This window comes from Acomys minous (assembly GCF_964271855.1).
Source record: "Acomys minous genome assembly, chromosome: 13".
Lineage (NCBI taxonomy): Eukaryota > Metazoa > Chordata > Mammalia > Rodentia > Muridae > Acomys > Acomys minous.
The window spans coordinates 89,157,487-89,178,485 of NC_140495.1; the positions used below are offsets into that span (position 1 = coordinate 89,157,487).

The following is a 20,999-nucleotide window of genomic DNA, read 5'->3' on the forward strand; positions in this document are numbered from 1 at the left end:
TTTTTTGTTTTTGTTTTTAACATTTATTTGTGTGCATGTACATGTGTGAGTGTATACAGAAGTCAGAGGGCAACTGAAGGGAGCCTGTCATCCCCTTTCACAGTGTTAAGTCCAGGGGATCAAACTCACTGAGCCATCTCACCAGCCTTTGAGACAGTTCTTTTGTTTTGTTTTGTTTTGTTTTTCGAGACAGGGTTTCTCCGTGTAGCCTTGGCTATCCTGGACTTGCTTTGTAGACCAGGGTGGCCTTGAACTCACAGCGATCCACCTGCCTCTGCCTCCCGAGTGCTGGGATTAAAGGCATGCGCCACCACGCTCGGCACTCGAGACAGTTCTTAAAAGTCCCCAAGCACAGCCCAGCAGTGGTGGCAGTGCACACCTTTAACTTTAACAGGCGGTCACTGTGAGTACGAGGCCACCCTGGTCTACAGAATGAGTTCCAGCATAGCAAAGGCCACACAGAAAGACCCTGTCTCAACAAATCAAAAAACTACACACACACACACACACAAACACACACACACACAAACACACACACACACACAACCAACCAGGCCTAGATGTCGCCTCATAGTAGCCCCGAAAAATAGAGAGGTGTTGCTGAGCTGTGCCTCAGGCAACTGAGGCAGGTGGAGGCAGAGAAGGAAAAGACTGTCCTAGAAAGCCTTGTGTGCTCCCACTTGGCATCTACCACACAACATCAGCCACAGTGGTATAACGGGCCTTCAGCCAACACCATGAACTGCCCAGCAAAGGGCAGGTAAGAAGTGAGCATGTGCCGGGTGAACCCAGCCTCAGACACACAGACACAGTCCCACCTCTGAGAAAACGTGAGTGCGCATGTACAAAGATTAGAATGAGAAAACTAAAAGTCCCAGAGCTCAACAAGCCAGGGGGCCCCTCTGCACACCCCCGGACCATGGAAACATCCCACCTCCAACAAGCCAGCTGCATACAGACTTCCTTACTGTTCACACTCATGTCACACATGGAGGTGCACCATGGGAGAGGAGGGATTTCCCATTTTCCTACTTCTCTGAGGCCCCAAGTTCTTTTTTTTTTTTTTTTTTGGTTTGGTTTTTCGAGACAGGGTTTTTCTGTGTGGCCTTGGCTGTCCTGGACTCGCACTGTAGACCAGGCTGGCCTCGAACTCACAGCGATCCACCTGCCTCTGCCTCCCGAGGGCTGGGATTAAAAGCGTGCGCCACCACTGCCCGGCTGATTTGCTCTTATGTGCGCATGTATGTCTGTGTGAGTCTATGCCATGTGTGTGTGAGTACCACAGAGGAAAGAAGGAGATCAGATCCTCCGGCTGACCTTACAGCTTCTGAGATCACAACAGTGATCTGGGCATGGTTGTGGTATGAGTGTGAACAGAGTCAAACACAGACTCTCCCCTCCCCCACCATACAAAGGCACACTGTCAAGAATGGGGGTGGGGAGTGGGAGGGCTGGAGAGATGGCTCAGTGGTTAAGAGCGCCGCCTGCTCTTCCAGAGGTCCTGAGTTCAATTCCCAGCAACCATACGATGGCTCACAACCATCTATAATGAGATCTGGTGCCCTCTTCCGGTAAGCAGGTGTGCATGCAGGCAGAATACTGTATATGTAATAAATAAATAAATCTTTAAAAAAAAAAAAAAGATAACCGAGAACACCCGCCAGGGCTTGTGCACGTAGCTTTGTTGGTAGAGTACCAGCTTGCACACAACCCTAGGCTCCACCCCCAGCACTGCATAAAGCAGGTGCAACAGTGCACACCTGTGACCCCCCCCAATACTCGGGAAATGGAAGTAGGAGGACCAGAATTTCAAGGCTATTCTCAGATACATGTGGGATTTGAAGCCAGCCCAGGATATGGAAAAGCCTGTCTCAAAGCGAAAGAAGGAGACAGGTGCAGTGGCGCGCGCCTTTAATCCTAGGACTCAGGAGGCAGAGGCTGGTGAATCTCTCTGAGTTCAAGGTTAGCCTGGTCTACATAGTGAGCTCCAAGCCACCCGGAGCTTTATGAGTCCCTGTCTAAAAACAGAAAGAAAAGAAGCCAACACAAAAATAAGCACAATACATCACTCCATTATTATGGGATGCGCTACACACGGCCTGCGAGGCATCATTCCATTATTATGAGCCGTGTTAGGCAGACTGCTGTCTCTGTAAAAAGCCAGACAAGGAAATCCAGAAAGACTCAACAGGAAACACAGAGCTGTCGGTGGCTGGGGACCAACAGCCACGGGTGTGAGGTTTCCTTCCACGGCCCAGAGCTGACCCTGCTCTAACTTCCCTGTGGCAATGGCAGCCATGGGCCAGGGTACTCCACACACACGTGCATCGGGCAGTGTATGAACTGCAGCTCCACAAGCTCGGTTACAACAAAGCAAGGCCCTAGTGGCCCAGGCCCATGTCATTCCAATTCCAAGCCACAAGTACTGGTGCCTCAGAGCTATGGAATATCCAGAAACTTTGGGACGGCCCCAGCAGTCAGTTTTTTGGCAAGCCCGCAGGGGAATCTGAGGTACTGAGGGTGGCCGTCAGCCTAGACTCACAGGATGGGCGTGGTGGCTCACACCTTTAATGCAGCACTCGGGAAGCAGAGGCAGGCAGATGGCTGTGAGTCCGAGGCCAGCCTGGTCTACAAAGCAAGTCCAGGATAGCCAAGGCTATACATAGAAACCTTGTCTCAAAAAACCAAAACAAACAAACAAACAATAACTAGACTCACACACTGGGCACAAAGCAAACTACGCTTGACTCCAGGAGGAGACTCAAGGCTCAGATGCTAAAAGCCCCTCTGAGAGTCTCACAATCCCCTACTCTATAGTAGGTACTTTAAGGACTGTCCTAGGGGATAGAGAGATGGCACATATAGGAAGGTACTTGCACAAGTGTAAAGTCTTGAGTTTGAATCCTCAGAACCCATAAGGAGCCAGCAATAGCAGCTCTTGCCTTTATTTCCAACATTACTACAGCAAGATGGGAAGGCGGAGCCCGGAGAATCCCTAAAAGCTCATGGCCATCTAGCCAATGAAAGATCCAATCTCCATACGAGGTGGGAGGAGCCAGAAAGGTGGCATGCTCAGTAAAAGCATTTACTGTATAAGCCTGATGGCCCAAGTTCATATACACACTATGAGTACGTGTACACACACACACACACACACACACACACACACACACACACACACACACACACACACACACACACACACACACACACACACACACACACACACACACACACACCTTCACAGTGTTTCTGTTGTAGCTCCATGGCAAAGCACTTACCTAACACCAGTGAGGCCCTGGGTTCATTGGCAAGGTGTTAAGGAGGCATTTATCCTAACTTGGCTCACTGGGGCCACCTAGTGGCCACACAGATAACTGCATCTAGCTTCTGACCCCCCCCCCCCAAAGGACTCTGGGATGGGGCTCATGGAGATAAGAGGTCAGCACCAGACAGTGAGAGACTCAAAGGTAACAAACAAACTTAGAGGAACATGGTGTAGAGGAATATTAATTCAGAACATGGCTGCTCTGACAAGAGATAACATCCAAAGATCTTCTAGGTCTGTGTGATCTGACTGGAGTACAAACATGCCTTTAATCCAGGAGACAGAAGCAAACAGATCTGAGTTCAAGGCCAGCCTGGTATACAGCAAGTATCAGGTAAAGAAAAGCTTAGGTCCAGGCATGGTGGTACATGCATTTAATGCCAAACGAAGGTAAAGTTAGTTTGTAGAAGGAAGCACCCATGTTTGAAAGTGTCATCTAAATGAGTGGCAGAAAAGGGGACAAATCAGAGAAGATTTGAAAAAATAGTATACGCCTAACTCTCACGAGAAGAGAGAGGAAAGGGAAGATACTTAAGAGGCAGTTTTACCAGGACAGTAATAGAGAGATGGTTGCAGAGAGAGAACTCAAGTGAAGACAGAAAATGAGAAGCCAGAAGATCAGAGCAGATTGCTGAGTTAGTTTGAGGCCAAGCAGAGCAATTCTGGGCCAGGGGAAAGAGGCCAGATTGAGTAAGTCATCTGCGAGAAGAGTTTGAGCCAGAACAGCTGAGTTGAACCAGCCAGCCCAGAGCTCAGAAAGAACAATTAAGGGTGAGCTTATTAAGCAGAAAGTCTCAGAGGCTGAGAATGTTCTAGGCCTAGGTTAGATTGTACAGAGCCTAGAAGCTTCCAGGACTAGGCCTAGGTTAGCAAAAGGAGGCAGTAAAGCTCCCAGACAACAACTGAGCCAGGAGAATAAAATTACTTTTACAACCTGGAGATGGGGTTGTGCCAAGTCAGTTTTGAAACCTCCTGGGCCACCATGCCCTCCCCATATGCGGCAGCCTCTAGTCTGAACTTTGACCCAGTCTTACCCCCACACTCCCGGCCTGCCTCCAAACAGGGGCCTACCCTCTGACCCAGTCAGGATCTGACCCCCATGACTGCAAGCCAAGGCTGTTCTGGATTATTCTGGTCATGTGTCCCCAGTTGAGGCTGAACAAGTGACCTGACACAGCCATCATCTTACAAGCCACAGGCAGAAGTTGCCCTGAAAATCCTCCAGCCGTGGCGTACACTGCCACCCTCAGTACCAGGCAGCACTGCCCCTACCCACCTGCTACCGGGCTGAGAAGCAGGGCTTCCATCCCCATGCAGCTGCGAGTCACCACCTGCCTGGCCCTCAGGTCCTCCTCAGGCAGAGAAGGGAACACTGGAGACCCGGGCAGACTCAAGGGCACATTCTTCCTAAACAGCTGAGGGCCCAGATTCATATCTTAACTCTGAACCATTCTGGAGACCTTATTTTTACAACTTAGTGAGTTATTTAAAAAATAACTTGGCAGAGCTGTTACACAGAGAAACCCTGTCTCGAAAAACTAATAATAAGAATAATTTTTCTTTTTTAAGCTTGGGAGGACTGGCAATATGGCTCAGTGGGTAAAGGTGACTGCCACCAAGGCTGACCACCTAAATCCATTTTTCCCTAGCCCCATAAGGTGGAACCAACTCCGACAAGTTGTCCCTGACCCCCACACTCATGCTGTGTGCATACAAGTAAGTAAATATAAAATAGAAGTAATATGTATGTAAAAATATACGTAAAATAGCATGAACATTAAAATAAAAATAAATGTATGAATATATGCAAAATAAAATGTGTAAGTATACATAAAATAAAACGCATCTGAGCAGGCAAAAAAATAAACCTAAATGGAGACCAGACCCAGATCCCAAATGATGTAGACAAACCTGTCTGGGGTACAGCAGTCCTGAGCAGCATCCTTGCCACCTGTCAGTGACACTGCCACTGCCCCCCCCACCCCCTACCCCCCCACCCCCCGCGACCCGCCTGATTCTGCTTGGCTTCTGGGACCCCAGGATCACACACCATCCCACAGGGGTCTCAGGTGTTCCTCTCTACTCGGCTCCTCCCACAGCAGGCTTCTAATAAGTATGTTCTCGCAAGGGTAGGTCGGGGGGAGTGGCTTTGGGCTGCTGCTTTCTGCATCCAGATCCACATCCCTTTCAAAGAAGTGGGAATGTGACAGACCGACCAAAAACCAAAAACCTAGGAAGGGCCCACAGGAACCCCGCTACTACCCCAAACCTGCACCACCAACCTCCCCCACCCTCACCCCCACCATGTGAACCGCAGCCCATCCAGTGGAGCCGGGAGCCGGGGTGCCGGCCTCACCTGTCGGTAGGTGCAGATGATGACCTCCCGAAGATGGTAGTGCATGGGTGTCATGGTCTCGCTGACAGTGTCCAAGGCCGCATCCACCTCCTTCTTCACACGGTGGCCATCGGGCAGCAGCTGTACCACCTGCATTACCAGCTGCGGCCAGAGGAGGGGGTGAGTGGACAGAAAGCAAAGGGGAGCCTCAGCCTGAGCTCCCCCTTCCCCTCCTCCTCCCCCCACCCCCACCCCACCCGGACCTGCTACTCAGGCTGAGGCAGTAAAGGCATGTGGTATCCCACAGACCCCCCACAACCACATTTTCCCCCATTCATCAGCAAGATTTTGTTGAGTTGTTCTGGGAGTCTGTACATGTACCTCTCAATGCATACATTGTGTGTGTTTATGTGATATGTGTAAGTATGTGTGTGGGGTGTGTGATGTACATGAATGCGTGTGTGGACAGATGCATAGACCCGTGCTCACATGGAGGCCACTGGGGGACATGGAGTGTCCTGCTCTCTCTCTCCACCTTCTTAACTTTGAGGCAGGGTCTCTCACTAAGCCTGGCTCTAGGCTGGCCTCCAGCAAACCCCAAGGATCCATCTTGTCTCTGCGACACACAGTGCTGGGGTCACATGTGCACAAGGCCGTGCGTGGCTATGACACGGATCATTCCATTAATGTCCTATCCTTAAGAAAACACATCAGGGTCTAGGGAGACAGTTCAGCTAATAAAGTACTTGCTGCTCAAGGCTGACAACCTTAGTTCTATCCCCAGCACCCACATAAAAGGCCAGGCAGAGGGCAGGGAGGAGAGACAGGTAGAGCCCTAGGGTTCATCAGTCAGCCAGTCTAGCTGAACTGAAGAGCCCCAGGCCAGAGAGATCTTGCCTTGAAACAAAAACAAAACCCAGGTAGCTAGCTCCTGAAGAATCACACTCAAAGTTGATTCTGACTTCCACACTTAAGTGCACACAAAAATAATTTTTAAAAAGAGACTATCAGGGTAAAGAGATGGCTCAGCTGTTGAAAGCGTGTACCACTGAAGTAGAGGACCCGAATTTACTGTTGGGTACCTTACAAAAAGCCTGTAGCTCCAGTTCCAGGGACTCTAGTGCCCTCTTCTGGCCACCACAAGCATCTGCGCTCATGTGGACATAGCCTCACAGAGACTCACAGGTGTACATAATTAAATTAATGTCTCTGGCCAGCGAGTGGTGGCAACACTTAATCCCAGCACTTAGGAGGCAGAAACAGGGGAATCTCTGTGAGTTCAAGGCCAGCCTGGTCTACAAAGTGAGTCCAGGACAGCCAAGGCTACACAGAGAAACTGTCTCAAAAAACAAACAAACAAAAAACAAAAACAAAAGTGTATAGCATGTACTAAAGCTCCAAGCTGTCACCTCTATCACCTAAGTCACAGTTTAATGAAACACACACCCATAAGGGAATTCTCAGTCTTTTACACACATCAAAGCAGGACGAGGAAACCCAGGCTCCTACAACAGAAGGCACACACAGTGCTGACAAGGAGAGCCAGGGAGGTGATGGGAGAGCCGGGGAGATGGAGATGATGGGAGAGCCAGGGAGGTGATGGGAGAGCGAGGGAGATGATGGGAGAACCAGGGAGGTGATGGGAGAACCAGGGAGATGATGGGAGAACCAGGGAGATGATGGGAGAACCAGGGAGATGATGGGAGAACCAGGGAGGTGATGGGAGAACCAGGGAGATGATGGGAGAACCAGGGAGGTGATGGGAGAACCAGGGAGGTGATGGGAGAACCAGGGAGATGATGGGAGAACCAGGGAGGTGATGAGAGAACCAGGGAGGTGATGGGAGAACCAGGGAGGTGATGGGAGAGCCAGGGAGGTGATGGGAGAACCAGGGAGGTGATGGGAGAGCCAGGGAGATGATGGGAGAACCAGGGAGGTGATGGGAGAGCCAGGGAGATGATGGGAGAGCCAGGGAGGTGATGGGAGAGCCCGGGAGATGATGGGAGAGCCAGGGAGGTGATGGGAGAGCCAGGGAGGTGATGGGAGAACCAGGGAGGTGATGGGAGAACCAGGGAGATGATGGGAGAGCCAGGGAGATGATGGGAGAGCCAAGGAGATGGAGATGATGGGAGAGCCAGGGAGGTGATGGGAGAGCCAGGGAGATGGAGATGATGGGAGAGCCAGGGAGGTGATGGGAGAGCCAGGGAGGTGATGGGAGAGCCCGGGAGGTGATGGGAGAGCCAGGGAGGTGATGGGAGAGCCAGGGAGATGATGGAAGAGCCCGGGAGATGATGGAAGAGCCAGGGAGGTGATGGGAGAGCCAGGGAGGTGATGGGAGAGCCCGGGAGATGATGGGAGAGCCAGGGAGGTGATGGGAGAGCCCGGGAGATGATGGGAGAGCCAGGGAGGTGATGGGAGAGCCAGGGAGGTGATGGGAGAACCAGGGAGGTGATGGGAGAACCAGGGAGATGATGGGAGAGCCAGGGAGGTGATGGGAGAGCCAGGGAGGTGATGGGAGAGCCAGGGAGGTGATGGGAGAGCCAGGGAGGTGATGGGAGAACCAGGGAGGTGATGGGAGAACCAGGGAGATGATGGGAGAGCCCGGGAGATGATGGGAGAGCCAGGGAGATGATGGGAGAGCCAGGGAGGTGATGGGAGAGCCAGGGAGGTGATGGGAGAGCCAGGGAGATGATGGGAGAGCCAGGGAGGTGATGGGAGAGCCAGGGAGGTGATGGGAGAGCCAGGGAGGTGATGGGAGAGCCAGGGAGATGATGGGAGAGCCAGGGAGGTGATGGGAGAGCCAGGGAGGTGATGTGAGAGCCAGGGAGGTGATGGGAGAGCCAGGGAGGTGATGGGAGGACCAGGAAGATGATGGGAGAACAAGGGAGATGATGGGAGAGCCAGGGAGGTGATGGGAGAGCCAGGGAGGTGATGGGAGAGCCAGGGAGGTGATGGGAGGACCAGGAAGATGATGGGAGAACAAGGGAGGTGATGGGAGAGCCAGGGAGGTGATGGGAGAGCCAGGGAGGTGATGGGAGAGCCAGGGAGGTGATGGGAGAGCCAGGGAGGTGATGGGAGAGCCAGGGAGGTGATGGGAGAGCCCGGGAGGTGATGGGAGAGCCAGGGAGGTGATGGGAGAGCCCGGGAGGTGATGGGAGAGCCAGGGAGGTGATGGGAGAGCCAGGGAGGTGATGGGAGAGCCAGGGAGGTGATGGGAGAGCCAGGGAGGTGATGGGAGAGCCAGGGAGGTGATGGGAGAGCCAGGGAGGTGATGGGAGAGCCCGGGAGATGATGGGAGAGCCAGGGAGGTGATGGGAGAGCCAGGGAGATGATGAGAGAGCCAGGGAGGTGATGGGAGAGCCCGGGAGATGATGGGAGAGCCAGGGAGGTGATGGGAGAGCCAGGGAGGTGATGGGAGAGCCAGGGAGGTGATGGGAGAGCCAGGGAGATGATGGGAGAGCCAGGGAGGTGATGGGAGAGCCCGGGAGATGATGGGAGAGCCAGGGAGGTGATGGGAGAACCCGGGAGATGATGGGAGAGCCAGGGAGGTGATGGGAGAGCCAGGGAGGTGATGGGAGAGCCAGGGAGGTGATGGGAGAGCCAGGGAGGTGATGGGAGAGCCAGAGAGGTGATGGGAGAGCCAGGGAGGTGATGGGAGCGCCAGGGAGGTGATGGGAGAACCAGGGAGATGATGGGAGAGCCAGGGAGGTGATGGGAGAGCCAGGGAGGTGATGGGAGAGCCAGGGAGGTGATGGGAGAGCCCGGGAGATGATGGGAGAGCCAGGGAGGTGATGGGAGAGCCAGGGAGGTGATGGGAGAGCCAGGGAGGTGATGGGAGAGCCAGGGAGGTGATGGGAGAGCCAGGGAGGTGATGGGAGAGCCAGGGAGGTGATGGGAGAGCCAGGGAGGTGATGGGAGAGCCAGGGAGGTGATGGGAGAGCCCGGGAGGTGATGGGAGAGCCAGGGAGGTGATGGGAGAGTCCGGGAGATGATGGGAGAGCCAGGGAGGTGATGGGAGAGCCAGGGAGGTGATGGGAGAGCCAGGGAGGTGATGGGAGAACCAGGGAGATGATGGGAGAGCCAGGGAGGTGATGGGAGAGGCAGGGAGGTGATGGGAGAGGCAGGGAGGTGATGGGAGAGGCAGGGAGGTGATGGGAGAGGCAGGGAGGTGATGGGAGAGCCATGGAGGTGATGGGAGAGCCAGGGAGGTGATGGGAGAGGCAGGGAGGTGATGGGAGAGGCAGGGAGGTGATGGGAGAGGCAGGGAGGTGATGGGAGAGGCAGGGAGGTGATTGGAGAGGCAGGGAGGTGATGGGAGAGCCATGGAGGTGATGGGAGAGCCAGGGAGGTGATGGGAGAGCCCGGGAGATGATGCCAGTAAATCACAGGAAATACTAATTGTTTGAAATGCTCAGGGTACAGCAGAAGCATGAGTGAGGTCCCTTACAAATCCCTTACAAAGATGCATCTTATTCTTCAGTTTTTTAGCTGTTGGACAAGCATTTTACTCCTTGGACCATCTAATTGTCCCCTCTCCCAGCTTTTAAAGACAAGACCTTACAACTTCCAGGCAGTCTCCAAACTCACTATGTAGCAGAGAATGACGTTGAACTCCTGATCCTCCTGCCTCTCCCACCCAAATGCTGGGTTAGGGACACGAGATACCACTGCCACTCAGGGTATGTGATGCTGGGTTTAAGCCAGCACTTCACACATGCTCAATACACTCTGTCTGAGCCACATCCACAGCCTCTCACTTCCTTTATGTCTTCCTATTGCAGTGGTAGGGATCCAGTCCAGGGCTTTGAACATGCCAGGCAAGCATTCCACCAACTGAGCTACACTCATTTATCTAGTTGAAACATGGTTTGACTGTGTAGCCCTATCTGGCCTGAGAGCTGCTACACAGACCATGCTGGCCTAGAGTTTGATTTCCGTTACTGTTATTTTTGTCACATTAAGGCAAAGAAAAAAGAGGGGCCGGAGAGATGTCTCAGCAGTTAAGAGCACTGGCTGTTCTTCCAGAGGTCCTGAGTTCAATTCCCAGCACCCACATGGTGGCTCACAACCATCTGTAATGGAATCTGATTGCCTCTTCTGGTGTGCATGAAAACAGAGTGTTCTACCAAGAAGAGACTTGATACCCTATGAGCATATACAGGGGGAGGTAATCCCCCTCAGTCACAGTCATAGGGGAGGGGAGTAAGGAGAAAATGGGAGGGAGGGAGGAATGGGAGGATACAAGGGATAGGATAACCATTGAGATGTAATAAGAATAAATTAATAAAATAAAATTTTTTAAAAATGAAAAAAAGAAAAAGAAAACAGCGTTCATAAACATAAAGTAAATAAATAAATATTTTTTTAAAAAAAAAGAAAAAAGAGTGAGCATCAACCATAAAAGGAAAAGTTGTTCGATGAGCACTGTCCAAAGGCCCAGAGGTACATGCGATCGGCAGTCTTGACCTCTCTCACATAGGTCAGGGCAGCAGGACTGCCAGGAGGACAAGTGGCAAGCATGTGGCACAATTACCAGGTGGATAGAAACCAACTGTAAAGCCAGCCACTGGGTCAGTTCTAGGCCAAGTGTGCAAAGAGGTGTCACCTGTCTGAGATGACACATGGCGTGGGGCAGGTGCGTGATACTGGATCTGAAATGTTAATGGCTGCCCAGCCCGGAGCCTCTGAGCTGAAACAGTGAGGGGGACAGACCAGAGTAGGCGGCAGCCCTACCTGGGGCACCAACCACACCTGAGTAACTGTGAGGTAGTTATCAACGAGATACCACAAAGGACCCAACACCCTAGCCAGGCAGGGAAGGGTCCAGCCCCCATCCACTATGGCCGTTCGCAGAGGTTTAAGAGTCAAGCTGTTCTGAGCCATAGTCTGCCCACCTGGGAAGCAGAAAGCCAGTCTCACCCAACCAAGATGCCAGCAGGACCCAAGAATTCCAGCCCACGCATCAACTCCCAGGGACCCAGGGAAAGGGAGGGGGCGGCATACCCACCTGAAACTCGCCCTTGGTGAACTTGGCATCAGGCACGCTCACTAGCTCCTCCTCATCCACCTCGGGGCACCCCTGAGGGATGACAGGGCTAAGATGGAGCCTTCTCTTTATTTTAATCCCTCCCCACACCAGCTGAGGGTCTTTGAGGACTGATGGGAGGGGTCCCAGGATGGCATCAGGCATGACCTCTGACCCTCTACATTCGCCATAGCCAGTACCCACTCCTGCCTGGGATGACCTCTGACTTCACACTGAAGGCCACACCTACCCCGATGTGCCAGCAGGCCAGGACAGCCACCACCATGGCAGTTGTGGTTCGGCCCTGGCCATTGAGGCAGCTGAAGACAAAGCCTGTGCCTGGGTCCTTGGTGAGAGCAGCCCGCAGGGCCTCAAGCAGCCGGTCGAAGTCCTAGAGTGACAAGACCATAGTCTGAGTCTAGGGGGTGTCAATGGCTGTCCAGACTCACAGAGAGGACCCCCATCCAGATGGTAACCCCAAGGTTGCTTTCTCCAGGTGCCCCACCCATAACCTTGTCCATGTGCACACATAGCTCACTTAAGTTACACACGAGACCACATATGTGTGAATAGCCACATTATTGTGTGTGCCCATAACTGTCCCCATCACAGGCACCCAGGACTAGGCATATGAGCAAATACCACACATTTCTAGGACTATGCCAACCCTCCACCTGGTGGGTCCTGCACAGGCATTCTGGGGCTTGGTTCTCTACCTGAGAACCAAGTACTATCTGAGCTCATCCAAGCACTTAAAGAACAGCCACCAGGGGGCAGCACTCCACTGGCTATGAGCCCACAGAGAGCAGAGCAAAAAGAAACAGCAGGGACACACAATCAAAGCGACATCCACAGGCCACACAAACCAGGCACATACAGTCCACAAATACAGCTGAAAGACGAAATGCACAGACGGCTGCAAACACATATCTATCACAGGCCTCCAGCTGCCACGTGAACATACAGTCATTCAGTGGGATTCCACAGGGTTTTTTCCATGAGCTTCCCACGCCCCACCACTACCACCCGCCCACAACCCCCGTGGATATCCATCTACACACAGCCCACAATACAAGACAGACGCCATGAACCCTATGGGAACCTACACCCAACACCACCAAGGCACCGTGCATCAGATATTTCTCCAACAGACACGTGAACACACACTCTTCCCGGTATCATATGGGACCACTGCCTACAACACGTGACACACACACAGCCTGGCCCCACAACACAAAGCAGATGCACGCAATGGATACACAATGAATGGTCACGCGTGCACGCACATAGCACACATACACAGGATGGGAGCATGCCTCTGAGGCCACATCTGGACCCCATTAGACAATCCCCTGGCCCCACTGTGGAGCGGAGCCACTTTCCCCAGGCCAGAGAAGAGGAAGAGAGAGCTGGTCCCCAGAGACTTGGCCCCTTACCTCCTCCCGGGGGGCGCAGAAGTCTGGCACAGGAATACGGTGGTAGGTCAGGCCAAGGCAGGCCCCCTGGTGTTGGCTGAAGACCTCCTGTGTGGTCAGGCACTTCTGGAACTTGGGGGTGGTAGGGCTCTTGGTGCCGGGGGCTGGAGCACTCAGGTGGGCCTTCATCTGGGCCTCCAAGGCCTGGACAAGAGCAGGACAGAGGGCGGAGGCCACTGAGACAGGCCTGAGGGGCAGAGGCCTATTAGAGCCATGGGTCAGAGCCAAGAGTCCCAACCTCAGGTCAGAACCACCCCAGAGGCAGAAAAGCCACAGGAGTATGGGGACATGGGGACAGAGGAACAGAAGGCCTAGAACAGTGGTCCCCATCCTAAGCCTCAGCTCCTTCAACCACATAACTGGAGTGTGGAGCCTTCTGGTACTCTCTCTTGAGAGTACCTTTTTTTCCCTGAGTGCCTTCAGTGCAGACTTTGCGAAAAGACAGCAACCTCACCTCCAGCTGCTCCGGGGCCAGGGTTGGTCCGGGTGGCCACAGGCTGTGCATGTGACCGTCACACTCCAGCACCAGCTCCTCCCTCAGGTTGATCCAGACCACCTGCCGTAGCTTCCTCTTGGCATCAGACAGGTAGGCCAAAATGCTGCCTAGGGCCTGGGGACGAGGGACCATCAGGGCCAGGGCTAGCCTTTCCCCTGCGCCCCCATCCCCCATGCTTGGAGCTGGGCCTGGGAGCGGGCACCTTGGCACTGGGCTGGGCGGTACCATAGATAGGCATGCGAGGTACACGCCGGAAGTTGGCTACATCCATCTCTCTGATGGTGCTGAGCGCATCCGGGGAAATAAGATCATCTGCTTCCTGTAGGAGGACACCAAGCCCAAAGGCCATTGTCACCAACCACATCCGGCCTCAGTGGGAAAGTGGGAGGTGGGAACGGTTGTCGTACTGGGTGCAGGGCATACATGGCTGGACACCTGCAGCCTTATTGGTGTCCTGGCAAGGATGTGGTGGTGCCCGCCCTCTAGAGAGGCACCAGCTTGATGTCCAACAGTTCAGTCGACTGTGTCAAAGCTCTGGGCTTTGAGACTAAGGAAAAGGTGCTAGGACAGCAGCCAGGTCACGGTGCCTGAACGTGGCACATTATGCTCACACGAGAAGCCTGCCAGCCTCCTGGCTGCCTTCCCCAGCCCTACAGGAGATCCAGAACTCTGTGAGCCAGAGACCAGCCAACCCAGCCCACTCCAAGGACGCACAGCCACTCACCAGGGAGCCCTTGGCGATGAGGTCCCCAGGGACCATGGGCCCCACGGCATTCAGCATCACTGGCAGACGGTACAGCTCAGGGTGGGTACACAGCCATCGACTGAAACTGAGGGCAAAGGCCAGGGGGTACTGCGCCCGAGGCCAAGAGAGATGGGGCATTGAGGGGTGTGGGGCCACCCTGAGCCCTCCCTGACTAGCCACAGAAAGGGAATCCCAAAAGGTATCACTGTGGTCCAGGGGGAGAACAAATAGATGAGCGAAGATCAGGATGTTCGCTGCCCAGACCCTGATACAAAGCCTAGGCCTGGGTTGAGAGGGGAAATGGGGTGGGGGCCCCTCTTGCCCCTCCCAACCTTCCTCATGGACCAACATACACTATGTCACTTTATTCCCCGGTCCTAGGGTCCCTGTTGAAGGTATGAGAGGACTGCTGCCTCACCTGCTCATGCAAATAGTAGTTAAATAGGATCAGATAGAAGTACAGCTCCAGGCTCCACAGCGCCCTCTGTTGGACACCACTTTCCTGAGGACGGGGCGGGGAATGAAGAAAAGGGGTGTTAAATGTGAGGCTGCCCCCTAGCTGGGTCTAGAAGAGCAGAAAACCCCAGAACTGGCTGGCACTCTTCACTCTGCCAGGCTGGAAATCCTTTCATGTGTCTACCCCATTTGCCGTGATTTGTCTGCAGCACGGAACTCTGTGGTGACCACCCTGGGCACAGGTGGCTCTGGTGTAGATGCTGCCCCTCCAGGCTGGTTCCCACAGGGACAGGAAGCAGGGGGGGAGGAGTGGACAGCAGGATGACTACTCCACTCGGCATGTTCTATTTCCCCTGAGCTAAGGCCGGCGCACGCGCACGCGCACACACACACAAACCCTTTTTGTTTGTATGTTTTGTTTTGTTGTTTTTCAAGACAGGGTTTCTCTGCGTAGCATCGGTTGTCCTGGACTTGCTTGTAGACCAGGCTGGCCTCGAACTCACAGAGATCCGCCTGCCTCTGCCTCCCGAGTGCTGGGATTAAAGGCGTGCGCCACCACACCCGGCTTGTTTTGTTGTTTTTCTAGACAGGGTTTCTCTGTGTAGCCTTGGCTGTCCTGGTCTCACTTTGTAGATCAGGCCAGGCTCATAGAGATCCTTCTGCCTCTGCCTCCCAAGTGCTGGGATTACAGCTGTTCGCCTCCATCACCCAACTCCTTTCTCTTTGAGGGAGGCCCCCCCTTTAAAAACCAGAAAACATATACATGTGAGCACGCACATACACACACACACACACACACACACACACAAACATGGGGAGAGGTATTCCAGGAGACAATAGATAGCAAACAATAGGACTCCCCTCTCCTAACACCAGCCTGCCTCCTCTAGGCAGTGGGGTGTAAGAGAGAGTCCCAGCCCTTGGCCCTCAAGCTCAGCCAGGTCAGCAACCTAGAAGGCAAATGAGATCTGAGTCGAATTGCCTGAGAGAAGGCTCAGGGCCTACGGTAAAGCTGGGCACCGCGGCACCCCCACCTTTGGGAATCTGCACCTCCAGGGGCCTCACAGGTTTTTCTGTAGAAAACTGGAGAGTAAGTATGCTAGGTGTGTGGGTGGGTGGGGGTCACGGTCTCAGGCCCACCCCACTCTACGTTGCCATGGCAGCACGGTAGCTCTGCCATGCAGTTGACACGTGAGTCAACCACAAGACTATGCCAGTGAAACAAAGATGCGGCAAGAGCCCTGGGCCCTGAGCCAAGCTCTGATGGCCCCTGACCCCTGGTCTAGACTAAGGGATAACGCTGGGCTTTGATGACTACGCTGTAGACGCAAGAGGCAAATCCAGATAACACTTGATGAAGTGGCTCCAGACAAAATTACTGGATGGGGGTCCTAAAGCAGCTCATGTGTCAACAGCTGGGGCCTGTCTGGTGACAGCAGCAGGTGACATTCAGCCCTTTGCTAAGTGTTCCATGCCTCTTTCCTTACCTGACCCTCAGCAGCTTTACCGGCTACTGAATCCTCACTTGCCCCCACGTCGCAAATAGGGCAATGAAGGCACACAGTCGGTGCTCACGTCCCCATCCTTTGAAGTGACAACCCCAGGACTGTGACCAAGCAACAGGGTCGGGAGACCCCAATTCTGACTCACCAGGCCCACACAGGTTGACATGGGTCATAAGTCTAAGTGACAGGGCCATTAAAAAAAAATCTTCTCAATGACAAAACTCAGGGATTCACACTAAAACCAGACGCATGGGTGGCTGCAGAGAGAACCGCCCACAGTTGAAGAGAGGCCCATAGGCTCGTGCGGCTCCCGGTGTGAGGTACAGTCACTTTTCCTGTTTCTGATTTCTCAGTTCTCCCGTCATGAAAAGGTTGTAAGGCTTTAGATTTTTTCCATACGCTGTATACAAACACTGTCACCCCTTCTTTTCCCCGGAGCTCAGGATAAGAGCTGTGAGCCAGCCCCGCACTCCCCCTGGAGCTATGCAATGGACAAAGCCTGCTCCTTCCATCGGGGCTCCACAAGGCTCCTTTGCAGAAACAGTTTCTATATGGACCTTGAAAGCCCCCACCCATCCGCCCAGAGACCGCTGAATTAAAGGCTGGGTCCTGGAGTGACACTGTTGGAAGGTGACGGATTCCTTAAGAGGCAGGAGCTCTTAAGGCCACTGGAGATGTGCTCTAAAGGGAACTTCGGGATGCTGGCTGCCTCTTCCTAGCTTTTTGTTCTCCGGCCATGACGCGAGACGTGCTGTCCCAAACCTCATGCCCTCGATAATGTGCTGGCCAGAAGAACAGTGCTAAAGAGCCGCAGGCACTGGCTTGCTTGCTCAGGGAGCTCTCCTCTCCTTCCTCCCTCCCCTCATCTCTCTCACTATCCCTTCTCACTCTCTGCTGACCATGCAGCCCGGGCCACACAGTCCTCCTGCCTCAGCAGCAGCATGGGGTTCATAAGGCTGCACGTCCCCGGCCCTAGCCTTTCCTTTTTACAAGCCGAGGGCCGCAGCCCAACGCTTTCATGATTCTGATGTGAAACTGACTAACGTGATGATCTGGGAAACGTCTGAGTCCAGAGGTCTCAGCAGGCCCCTTCTGTCCCGTCCTGTTTATTCTACAGCCAAGGGGCCTGCTCAGAAAAAACAAACTTCCCTCTTCCTCGTCCTTTCCGTTGGTCCAGCTGCCCACCCCACCCCCTCCAGAAACTACTGGCGGAGAAGCCAGTGTCCGGCAGAGTCCAGCATGCTCCTGGCCTCCTCACCTGCTCTGGGGTCCCTGGCCTGAAGCCTCCTAGCTTCCTCTGGTTCTTTAGGACCTCTTCCTTCAGGTCGTGCAATTCTGCACAGGCAGCGACAGCTCGATCCACCTAGGACCAGATCAGGAGGGACAGGGAATGAGAGAGACAGAGAAGAAGACTGTCAGAGAGAGAGAGAGAGAGAGAGAGAGAGAGAGAGAGAAGGGGCGTGGGGGAGGAAGAGACCCACCCACACACCAGTGAAAGGAGTGACCACCCCCTCCTGACACCCCTCCACACTGACCCCCGACCCCCCCATTCTCCCAACCCCTACTCCCACCTCCCCTACCCCCACCCCACCCACCGCCCTGGCTCAGCCCCTCACTCACCTCCTCTATTATCTTTTTCCCCTGGGGCACCTTGCCGATGAAGCCATGGATCACCTGAAACTGCTCCATGGGCAGGGTTTTGGTCAGCAAGGAGCCAGCCCTGACAAGGTTGAGAGTCAGGTGTGTATGATCAGGGACCACCACGCAGCCCTCTGCCACCCATCAGCCCCTGGGAGACATTACACTGAAGGCTCCTTCTGCATTCTACTGGGGGGGGTGGGGAATGAAGACCCAGAAGGGTCCAGTGCCTCTCTCCAGGGCATCAAGCACATGGGTGGCAAATAATAAGGCAACGATGCCCAGTCTTCTGGATGCGGCCCCATCTTCCCGGGGGGCGGCTTCACCCTTGCCTCTTCCTGTCCTTCCAACCCTTTTGGCTGCCGGGACTTCGGCCACTCACTCTGGTTGGGAGGTGGTTCTACTGTAGTGGAACAGCACAAGGGTACCCAGGACCATGCCCAGGTTGGTCCTCCCGACACCCGACTGACAGCTGAACAAGAGGGCAGGGGGAAGACCTTGGTTATCTCGGAGCCGCAGAAGGCTGGGGGTCTCCTGTAGGAGGGAACGTGAGAGACTATCAGGCGATAGTGTCATGGGAACCAAAACCCTGAGGCTGAGGCTGAGGCCCCCTGTCAAGCTAATGACATCTGTAGCAAGCTGAGGTCAGACAAGTAGCACAGCCTCTGATGTCAAGCGCACAGCCAGATCTGATCCGTCTGCTCCCAGGGCCTCAGGTCCTGCCCCTGCCCAGCCTCAGGGGAAAATTCAGAGAACAGGCCAGGAACCGCACTGGGTCTAGAGTAGCAGCTATTCAGAGGGTCCCAGGCCCTACACTGACCTGACCCTTCCCCATATAACACAAATTAAGGCACTATCCGGAAATGGGTGGGAACAGAAAGCCTCACCCCACCGCTATGCCCAGGAAATAACAGCAAACAAGTCTGTGGGGGCAAGCATCTCAAGCTTGACTGAAGAAGGGAGGAAGGAAAGGTCTAGAAAGGAGGAAAGGTCTCCAACATCACACAGCGAGTGTGCAGCTGACCCATGGCTAGAGCCAGGTCCTCCAGACACTCATGATGAACTCTGGCATTAAAGGATTGCAGCATGTGTGCTCAGTTGCACATGCGCACACACAGACACACACGGCAGAAGGATGCTCTTGTGCACACATAAGGACACAGACACCACCCCCCCACACACACTCCAACATACTGAACCCCATATACAGCATGGATTGTACCTTCCACAGATGACGGCTAGACGTCACACCCACCCTGAGCATCTCCACGGAGACCAACTAGTGGCACCTGTTCCTCCCTGCCACTCCCAGGACTCCCTTCTAGGTCCCACTTACCCGGAGGACACTGACAAAGGCATCAAACTGGGCTTCCAGGGGGGCCCCTCGCTCTGGCAGGGGGAGGCGGTGGTATCTGCCAAGGGAAGAGGGCAGCCCATGAGCCAGGCAATGACCCTGAGTCTCGGCTCAAGCCCTTCTTCCCAAAGCACGGGCCTGATGGACAGACGGGGAAACGGAGGTAGCAGCTGGAGAGCCAGAGAGGACATCGGCTCCAGGTACCTGTAGGTGGGCTGCAGGAACAGCGGCCGCTTAAACACCTCCTCGGTCACGTGCACATCATCCTCACCTCGGATGGCCACGGTGTGCGGCTCCCCACGCAGGTCGCCTGTGTTGTGGTACACGTGATACACGTTCTCTCTCAACCGGGCAAAGTCATGGATCTAGGGCGAGACGCAGGAGTCAGAGGCGTAAGACCTGTCGTCGCCTAGGTCTCCCCAGTTGTCCCCCAACAAGCTCTGATGACCGGGTCACACAGAGTCCTACAAGTAGATTTATTTTCCTCTAAGAGGGGTCAAGCCCGAAGGCAGCCAGGCCTGCCTGTGCGTGACAACTGTGACTTCTACGGAGGTTGGCCAGGGGAGGGCTCTGCCCACTGAGCATCAGAGATGCGCTAAGCCAACTGAATGCCAGGGAACGATGGGGACCCACCAGCTAAAGCAGTAGGGAGGAGGGGGGTCACAGGCTGGTCCCCAGGAAAACCTGGACCCCCTCCTCATGCCTCTATCTCTAAAGCACTGTGACCCCCCACATTCCACTCATATACATCTGTGGATTGTCAGCTGTCTCGGAGCCCCCACCAAGCCTCTGTACCGAGAAGAGGAGGCCTCAGAATCTCAGAGACAGGCTCTCAGCAAACCCGACGCCTCAGGGCCCCACGTGACGAGTGAGGAGCTGAACTGCATCACGGGCCTCCTCCCCAAATCTCTTCTTGTCCTTTCCTAAACCAGGACTGGGCAGTGAGGGCGACGCAGGGTGGGAGAGGGACAGAAATAGGCCAGCTGGGAACGAGAGGTCAACTTTGCAGCCAACCACTCACCCAAACAGGGCACGAAAACTCCATGGAGACTGTGGGTCAGTGAAGGCTGAGTGGCTCCCACCCCAGAATGGCTTTTTAGAGGCATGTCAGGAGAGCTGGACCACAGGATGGAGAGGCCAGCTAAGGAGAAGTGTTCTCATCACATAACCACTCACAGGCCCCTCACCTCTTTCCGGATAGCCAGCTCCAGACTCTCAACCTTGACCCCCGGTCCAGAGCCCCTGAGGTTCTCGTGAAGGCTCTCCTTGTCTCGAGGTGTGTAGGACACAAAGTCCTCCTCAGCGCGCAAGAACAGCACAGGCTCCTCCCGCACGCAGAAGATGATGCACTCCTGGCAAAAAGAAGCCATTGCCCCTGTCCCACACAGAAACCCATCCCCTGTCCAACTTCTATGCCTTTGCCCAGACAGTTCCTCCCTCATCCAGGGTGAAGGGGCAGACCAGTCCTTACAGCAGGAGTCCTAAAGAAACTGACGTTCCCTCTAATTGCCACCTGCCCCCAACTCCCCCTCAATCAGCAGGAATCGCCTTCTGTGTTGCATTTTAACATGTTAACCTATCAGTAGATCTGTCTTTTCTCTCTGGGTAAACTATACATCACCCAGGCAGAATCATTCTGGTC

At 54.3% G+C, this 20,999-nt stretch overlaps 1 protein-coding gene across 5 annotated transcripts in view; it reads right to left on the minus strand.

Moving 5' to 3' along the window:
* Positions 1–20,999, minus strand: part of PALD1 (phosphatase domain containing paladin 1) — a 64,319-nt gene that overhangs the window by 9,830 nt on the left and 33,490 nt on the right. For all 5 annotated transcript variants that reach the window (XM_084752289.1, XM_084752290.1, XM_084752291.1 and 2 more), the window contains 14 exons: positions 20,545–20,709; positions 19,562–19,722; positions 19,340–19,415; positions 18,386–18,537; positions 17,986–18,085; positions 17,624–17,728; positions 14,823–14,906; positions 14,384–14,512; positions 13,862–13,978; positions 13,618–13,773; positions 13,125–13,307; positions 11,939–12,079; positions 11,671–11,742; positions 5,685–5,825 (listed from right to left, as the gene is read on the minus strand). In XM_084752289.1, the coding sequence (XP_084608415.1) occupies positions 5,685–5,825; positions 11,671–11,742; positions 11,939–12,079; positions 13,125–13,307; positions 13,618–13,773; positions 13,862–13,978; positions 14,384–14,512; positions 14,823–14,906; positions 17,624–17,728; positions 17,986–18,085; positions 18,386–18,537; positions 19,340–19,415; positions 19,562–19,722; positions 20,545–20,709 (1,782 nt within the window). The remainder of the gene's footprint in view (positions 1–5,684; positions 5,826–11,670; positions 11,743–11,938; positions 12,080–13,124; positions 13,308–13,617; positions 13,774–13,861; positions 13,979–14,383; positions 14,513–14,822; positions 14,907–17,623; positions 17,729–17,985; positions 18,086–18,385; positions 18,538–19,339; positions 19,416–19,561; positions 19,723–20,544; positions 20,710–20,999) is intronic.